This window comes from Carassius auratus, chromosome 38 (genome assembly GCF_003368295.1).
Source record: "Carassius auratus strain Wakin chromosome 38, ASM336829v1, whole genome shotgun sequence".
NCBI classification, from domain to species: Eukaryota; Metazoa; Chordata; class Actinopteri; order Cypriniformes; family Cyprinidae; genus Carassius; species Carassius auratus.
In genome coordinates this window covers 6,319,987-6,327,672 of record NC_039280.1, presented here as the reverse complement: position 1 = coordinate 6,327,672, position 7,686 = coordinate 6,319,987, and the positions used below count along the sequence as shown (strand labels likewise).

At 35.2% G+C, this 7,686-nt stretch overlaps 1 protein-coding gene across 3 annotated transcripts; it reads left to right on the top strand.

Annotated features, from left to right (window-relative positions):
* The first annotated feature begins 102 nt into the window (after nucleotides 1-102).
* Nucleotides 103-7,665, top strand: cdkl1 (cyclin dependent kinase like 1 (CDC2 related kinase)). Of its 3 annotated transcripts, none has more exons than XM_026223670.1 (10): nucleotides 103-866; nucleotides 1,407-1,622; nucleotides 3,164-3,285; nucleotides 3,681-3,753; nucleotides 5,173-5,263; nucleotides 5,371-5,571; nucleotides 5,664-5,746; nucleotides 5,836-5,892; nucleotides 5,976-6,131; nucleotides 6,787-7,665. In XM_026223670.1, exons 1-10 carry the CDS (start codon nucleotides 852-854, stop codon nucleotides 6,886-6,888), a joined length of 1,116 nt encoding a protein of 371 aa, XP_026079455.1. In that variant the 5' UTR covers nucleotides 103-851; the 3' UTR covers nucleotides 6,889-7,665. The 3 variants fall into 3 exon arrangements, with proteins under 3 accessions (XP_026079455.1, XP_026079456.1, XP_026079454.1); XM_026223671.1 differs by having other exon boundaries at nucleotides 105-866; nucleotides 1,453-1,622; XM_026223669.1 differs by lacking the exon at nucleotides 103-866 and having other exon boundaries at nucleotides 887-1,622.
* Nucleotides 7,666-7,686: the final 21 nt, after the last annotated feature.

Sequence of the window (7,686 nt, the reverse complement as noted above, 5' to 3'; positions counted from 1 at the left end):
TTAAGTAAAGATCATGTTCCATTTAAGATATTTTGTAAATTTCCTACCATAAATAGGCTATATAATTTTTTTTATTAATATGCTTTGCTAAGAACTTAATTTTGGACAACTTTAAAGACGATTTACTCAATAATTTGATTGTTTTGCACCCTCAGATTCCATCCAGATTTTCAAAGAAGCTAGTTGTATCTCTTTTGTCCTATCCTAACAAATCATACATCAATGGAATATGTATTTAAAAAAAGACCCTTATGACTGGTTTTGTGGTCCAGAGTCACAGTGTGATCAACAGAGGGATTCGTTTGTTGTTTTTAGAGTTGATTTAATAAGAAAGAACATTCTCTGGTAACATAGATGTATATGCGGAAAAGGCGTGATTTACATAGACGTATCCTATTTTATGCGCGTGAGATTGTTACCTTACGCTCGCGCGCAGTGTTGTGTGTGTGTGTAAGTACAAGTGGAAAAAACTGCGTGGCATTTTGATTTATGTCATCGGAAGCAGGGATTTACAGTCCCACGGCTCTCGTCTCATAAACGGCTGATCTGAGGTCAGGTCGAGCGGATAGTTCTGCGCTTGCAGCGTGTTGCTGTGCAGATTGAAGCTCGCGCGGAGCGGAGGCGGGGCGTCGGATCTGTTTCTATGGCGACCTGCAGCTTGTAAATAGCGTGTTTTCTTCTCCATGCGAACTCAAACACATTCTCACGGCGCGCGGACACACGGCTCTATCTGTCCGTCAGAGTCACACGACAACACACTGCTCCGGGTATCTGACACATTTCGAACTCAGGAAGTTGCTATTTGTGTTCGCTTTCATTTTTATTTTTTTTATCATAAAGCAAATATTTGAATGAGACATTGTAAGGTAAGCTGTATATCTCTATATATATGTATTATAAGATAACATAAGAAGTATGTTTTTATTTTACAATGTTAAGTTTGAACACTAAACTGTGTACACTCGAGCAGTTGACTTGACCAGAAAGGATCTTTATTACCAGTCATGTATATAACAGTAATGCCTTCCTTTCAACACGTATTACAAATTAATTGGCATCTAAAAGAATTTAATTAAGAAATAAGGTTTAGTGACCTGTAGATAATATGTAAATTTAAAAAAATAATGTGAGGAATAAAGTTTGGTGTCCTAGTGGGGTCGAAGGTGAACTTTTAGTGGCCCATGACAATTTTAAAGGTTATTTTTAAAAAGGTAAGAGGCCATGAACAATATACAGTAAGAATTCTGGTAATAGTTTATTTTACTGTGTCCTTGTTACATATAGTGGTAATACTTTGTGTAATTACACTGTAACATGGAATAAAGTTCAAATTAAATGTGTCATAGCATTTTTATCTTCAGCCATATATGTCATTCACAAAAAATTATTTGGCTGCAATTTTTCAGATTTCAATCAAAATCAAGGTGTTTGTTCTGCTGTTTGGTGTCACAGAGATGGAGAAGTATGAGAAGATCAGTAAGATCGGGGAAGGCTCGTACGGAGTCGTGTTCAAGTGCAGGAATAAAGACACCGGACAGATCGTTGCCATCAAGAAGTTTGTGGAGTCTGAGGATGATCCCATCATTAAGAAAATAGCACTCAGAGAAATCCGCATGCTGAAGGTAAACACTCAGTCTTACGCTGCTGATATAATCCCATTTAAACCAGAATAAAATGGTTTGTTGGTCTTATCTGGTTAAAGATAGTCCCCCAAGCATTTGTTTTGCTACTATCATAGTTTGTAGACTTAGTATTATTATTTTTGTCTCTTTAGTGGATGCGTGGCGACAGAATGTTTTAATAATCAGTGTCTGGAGCTCTTGTGATTTGCAAACTCTTTCCTTTGAGCTGAGAGCAAAGCAGTGGCCCTTTGAAGATCTAGCATGTCAGCCAACACTGGCTCACCAATTCATTTCACTCTGCTATGCATGAATGGATGGATAAATGTTCTACTTGTTTCCTTCCCCTCCCTTTTTCTTCGTCAGAATGTTACTGTACTGTACCACAGACTTTAATCCATTTATTTGACTCTGGGCTGAGAAAATATTCTGTGATCATGTTTAAATTATCTACTGTTTTGTCTTTAAAGGAAGTTCCAGTTTAATCAAATCTCTAAACGTCTGAACTCTTGCAGTTGAAGATGGTTAGGATTTATTCTGGGGTGGAAACTGATTTGTTTCTGTTATATGGGGCCGTGTTATTATTGTTTATATAGGCCTTCTATTACGATATTTGTTAATATTTTTAATTACCTTATTTTTTTTAGGTTTTCATTTTAATTTTAGTCAGTTGTTAAGTGCTTTTGTCATTTTTGTTAATAAATCCATAATTTTATTTTGTATTATTGATAAAATAATAATAATATTAATAATATAAAATAAAATGATTAATTTATTAATAAAAACTAAAATAAAAATAAAGCTTAATGGAAACATTTAAAATAAATACAAATATTTCCATAAAGATTTATTTTTATTTTAGTTTTAGAAAATTTGTACTTTAGCCAATTTATCTCAGTTAGTTGCAAAGACAACATTTCCATTTAATAAAAACTTCCCTTCTAATATTTATATTTTATTTTATTTGAGCTTAATTTCAGTTATCTAAAATAAAAAATAAAAAAGTTTTAGTTAATATCAACAGTGCTATGGGGTGTGTTATGAAACACATTTAATAAGAATTAAGGCTGCTTATCTTTTTTAACAGTTGCTAAACACTTGAATGCTAAATCAAATGTATACATACAAAGTGGGTTCTCAGACTGCATTGAAATATGGATGTTTTATCATTTAAAACCTGTAAATAAAGTTCTAGGATTTTAATGATGCAAAATGAATAAGAAATATTTAAGATTCTGCAGTATTTTCTCACTATAAAAATAAGTACATTTGTGACATAGGCCATGTGAATTTTTCTAAACAGATGATCAGCCTTTTGTTAAAGCACAAAATGCTTCTTAAAACTTCTCAAATAATACTGGAAAACATGATTATTGGGTTTTACACAGACTTGCGGCATTCATCTTTAAAGCAAAAGTGGACAAACTAAATACTAGGATGCTCTGAAAAACTTAAGAAGCATTTTCTCTAGTGTTCTTAGACCTTTTTGGATATGTTTTCACCCATACAAATCCTAATTTGTTCATCAAATTGTGTGTATTTAGCAACTGAAACATCCAAACCTGGTGAATCTGATCGAGGTGTTCAGAAGAAAGAGAAAACTGCACCTGGTGTTTGAGTACTGCGACCACACCGTCCTAAATGAGCTGGACAGATACACAAGAGGGTGAGAACACACACATGTAGTCACACCAATAAAACAGCGCTGTGTTTCTCACACTAACACACATATTGTGTTTTTGTTGCTATGCCGCCCAGCATGTCTTTGGTGGAATGTTTACAGCAGGATGCATTTGTCCTCTGCGGTGCACTTGAGGGAGACGCTGTTAAACATTTAACAACATTTAACTCTTTATGTGTCGTCCTCTTGATTTACAAGTCAAGAATCAACAGAAGTCCCACAATAGAGCACTCATACATGCACATACACACTATATCATCAGAACCTACAGGGCTAGTGTGGAGTTCAGTAGGAGCAGAGAAGAATGATTGTTTAAATTAGAAATGAGGTTTGTGTTCCAGTAACTGCATTGTAACACTTTTTTGTTTGTGTTCACTCAGCGTTCCAGAACACATGGTTAAAAGCATCATCTGGCAAACACTTCAGGCTGTGAACTTCTGCCACAAACAAAATGTAAGAATTTCTGAATAGCTGCTGCTTTCTCCCACTCTATTACCTTCTTAACAGGATTATTTTCTCAGAGTTAAAAAGTATCCCTTTATATAATATAAAGGCAGCTGCTTTTATACTGCTAGAACAATATTTTGTGATTTTAAATACATGAAGAACCGTATTATTTTAGTACCATTGAATTACAGTATTTATTGTTATTTTGAATCAGTTTCCATTTTTATATTTTTCATTTTCAAGTTTGTTGTGCATTTTTATCAGTTTTTGTTATTTTTCTATATATATCTTTTTTTCAGTTTTAGTATTAGTTATTTCAGTACATTGATTTTTAGACTTTAAAATAAGGGGAAAAAACTTTGTTGGCCTGGCAACATCTTACACCTAAATCTTTCTTAATTATTATTCATATCAAATATTCAATTTAAATTAATAATCAATTTTGTATGGTTCAGTTTTCATTTTAGTTGACTTTAAACACTCTGATAAAGATTTCTTTTTCTAAATGAAGGAAAATATTACTAATACTAGGAAATATTTACATTGCAAAAAGTATTCAAATTCTTTAAATTAGTTAAATATATAGATGGATTTATTTTATTTTACAATCACAAGTCTAGGAATAAATGTAATACCAAATTTCCGCACCCCCAATTCCACAAATTGGATCTGCCATCTGTTTTAGTAAATGCACAATATCATGTTTTGGCCTGTATACATTTCATGAACAGTCCAGAATTGGATCCAGCACCTATTTTAGTGGATCCACTACCTCATAACTCTATGAAAGAAGTGTGTCAATGAGTCATTATAGATTTAGTAAAATATCTTAAAGGGGTGCTATTATGCTTTTTCACTTTTTCAACTTTAGTTAGTCTGTGATGTTGCTGTTTGAGCATAAAAAAGGTCTGCAATGTTACAAAGCTCAAAGTCAAATTCAAAAGGAGATACAACGAGATACAAGTTTTTTTATTTTCCAAAACTACAGCAAATGACTCGTTTGAACTACAATGCATATTTTCAGACAGACGAGTTTAGAGGGGTTACAGTCATCCGGGTTTAAATCGCACTCAAATGTATTTATTTTTTTAACGCAATATTTAAACTGAAGCTAGCAGCAGGCATCTTTGGTAAGAGGCGGGACATTTTCCTCCGAATGCTTGTCAATCACAACACAACCTGGCCACATCTTGTATACCAGAAGGTGGGCCTTCATTTAATGCAGGAACTATTCAAGCCGTTCATGCCATACTGGGGAGAGTGGTATTGTGTTTTTCGAAGAACCTTGTATAATAGCCAGTTCTAATACACTCCCAAAACAAAATCAAGACGTTGTAAAAGAGCATAATAGGACCCCTTTAATATTGTTTTTAAATCTGATGTTTTAGGAGACTCTCTGGGTGATTTAAAAATGTGTGTTTTTAGTGTATCCACAGAGATGTGAAGCCTGAAAATATTCTCATCACCAAACATCAGGTCATCAAACTCTGTGACTTTGGCTTTGCCAGGATCCTCAGTGCGTGTACACACATAATCCATCCACACAAACACACACACACACACACACACACACACTCCCTGCCTTCAACTTCCCATTCATCTAATAGCTTGCTTGTTTTCCAGCGGGTCCATGTGATTATTACACGGATTATGTAGCGACGCGGTGGTACCGAGCTCCAGAACTGTTAGTAGGGGACACACAGTATGGGCCGCCAGTAGACGTCTGGGCAGTAGGCTGTGTGTTTGCAGAGCTGCTCTCTGGTGCTCCTTTATGGCCGGGAAAATCTGATGTAGACCAGCTGTATCTGATCAGGAAAACTCTGGGTAAGAAATGCACATAAGTCCAGCTGTTCATATGATTTGTGAATGGATGCATGTGATGAATAGAGTTCATTTGTGTGTTGTTGTGTTCATAGGCGAGTTGATTCCTCGACACCAGCAGGTGTTCAGCACTAACCAGTTCTTCAGCGGAGTTTGTGTCCCTGAACCACAGGGGATGGTGAGATGAGTTTTGATTCTGCATAAGTTTCTTTCTGTAGACCTGGAAAGGAAACCTGTTCACACTCGATATGTGTGTCTCATCTACAGGAGCCTCTTGAACTGAAGTACCCAAATATCTCGTACCAGGCGCTGAGCCTGATGAAGGTCAGTGAAACACACAAACCAGTCATACAGAAGTCCTCTGCTCACTCAGAACCAGTATCAGCACGTCTCTCTGTCTTTCTCAGGGTTGTCTGCGGATGGACCCGGCTGAGAGGCTCTCCTGTGAGCAGTTACTGGAGCTGCCATACTTTGACAGTCTGAGAGAAGAGAGCGAGAGTGTGACACGTGAACTGGACCGCAAGAGACGCACACGCCAGCCACGCAAACACCTGCCTCCTGGGGTCTGTAGCCACAACTACAACACTCACACCTAGCCTTTATTGTATTTGAAGCTGTGGAGTTCAGCAGTTATCAATTATTCCAGTAGATATTCATATATTTATATATCAGAGCTATATAATAATAATAATAATAGTAATAAATGTTTCTTAAGCAGTTAATCAATATATTAGAATGATTTCTGAAGGATCATGTGACACTGAAGACTGTAGTGGCGATGCTGAAAATTCAGTTTTGCCATCACATTTTCAAAATATATAAAAATATTTAACTGACTAAAGTACAAAGAAAAATGTTCAGTGTTTTCACTTGGACGACATCATTTTATTATGTAAATATGAACAAATGTTGATGTTGACTTTGGAATATATATATTTTTTTACATTTGTCAATTAAATAAAAGTTTATTAACAAAAGTGTATTTAAATAAAAGAGAAAATTTGGGACGTTTTGTAAAATGTCCCAACTTTTCTGGAATTGGGGTTGTATTTATGTTTACTGTATGTTCTTATTTTCTTTATTTACTTACTTATTTTCAGGTATAAAGATAACTACATTACTAAATGAAGTACAACAAATTATTTAATAAAACATTTTGGTCATAAAAATCTCCAATTTACTTGAATATTTTACATCCCTGTTCTCTGTCTTTTGTAGTATCTGCCTCAGTTGGCCAGCAGTACGGTCTTCCCAGCCGTGGAAAACAGAAAATACTACAACAACCTGCGCAAATTCAACTATCATCTACCCAACATATGATTTATTGACTCATCAGGAACCCGAGAGCCTACCGACCACCTCCCATCTGATGTGTGTGTGTGTGTATGTGTGTGTGTGTGAGATAGACAAAGGGCTCTGCTCTGCTTGTAGAACAATGATGTCACACTGCCAAAGCGAAGACTCACAGAGGCATTTCTGTAATATATAAAATGACAACAGCAATAATAATAGCGTTAAAACTGAATGCTGTGCTGTGCTTGATAGTTTGATTAGAAACTGACTTCAGGGCTATAGAAGAGTTTGCTCTGTGGGACAGATTTTTTTTTTTTTACACCTCTATTAGATCCAGACATTTTACATAGTTATAAATCCTAATGATGTTTGAAGTGTGTATATGTGACTAAAATAATTTCTAGAGACGTAACCAGACCCAGAAAAAAAATCAACAAACATTTTCAGATTTTCTGTATATAAAAGACTGGAATTTTGCATTATGGAATGGATTTTAAAAATCAGAATTCTGAGTTGCTGAAAGCATGATCAAATTAGCCAAAATATTTAATAAATGAAGTGTTTGGGGATGTATAGAACTTGTTTGAAATGCTCTTTCTGTGTGGGCCTGGAAATAAGCCTGTAAGCGCTTTGGGTGTACAGCAATACACAATAAAGCGCTATATAAATGCCTCATTCATTCATTGTGGACATAATGATCTTTTTGTTGCCTTTATGAGTGGTGCTAATAATTGCACCAGTGACTTGCAGCAAATGCCAAATTCAGTGTGATTTGCAAATGTGTTTTTTGTGTTAAAATAGATGGATTGTTTGTTTTCAGACTAA

Excerpts from the sequence above, each read along its gene's own strand:
- cdkl1 (XM_026223669.1), top strand. The coding sequence starts at position 1,368 with ATGTCATTCACAAAAAATTATTTGGCTGCAATTTTTCAGATTTCAATC. Across the intron at positions 3,754-5,172 it reads ACTTCTGCCACAAACAAAAT|TGTATCCACAGAGATGTGAA; the intron begins GTAAGAATTTCT and ends GTGTGTTTTTAG. Across the intron at positions 5,747-5,835 it reads TCCCTGAACCACAGGGGATG|GAGCCTCTTGAACTGAAGTA; the intron begins GTGAGATGAGTT and ends TCTCATCTACAG.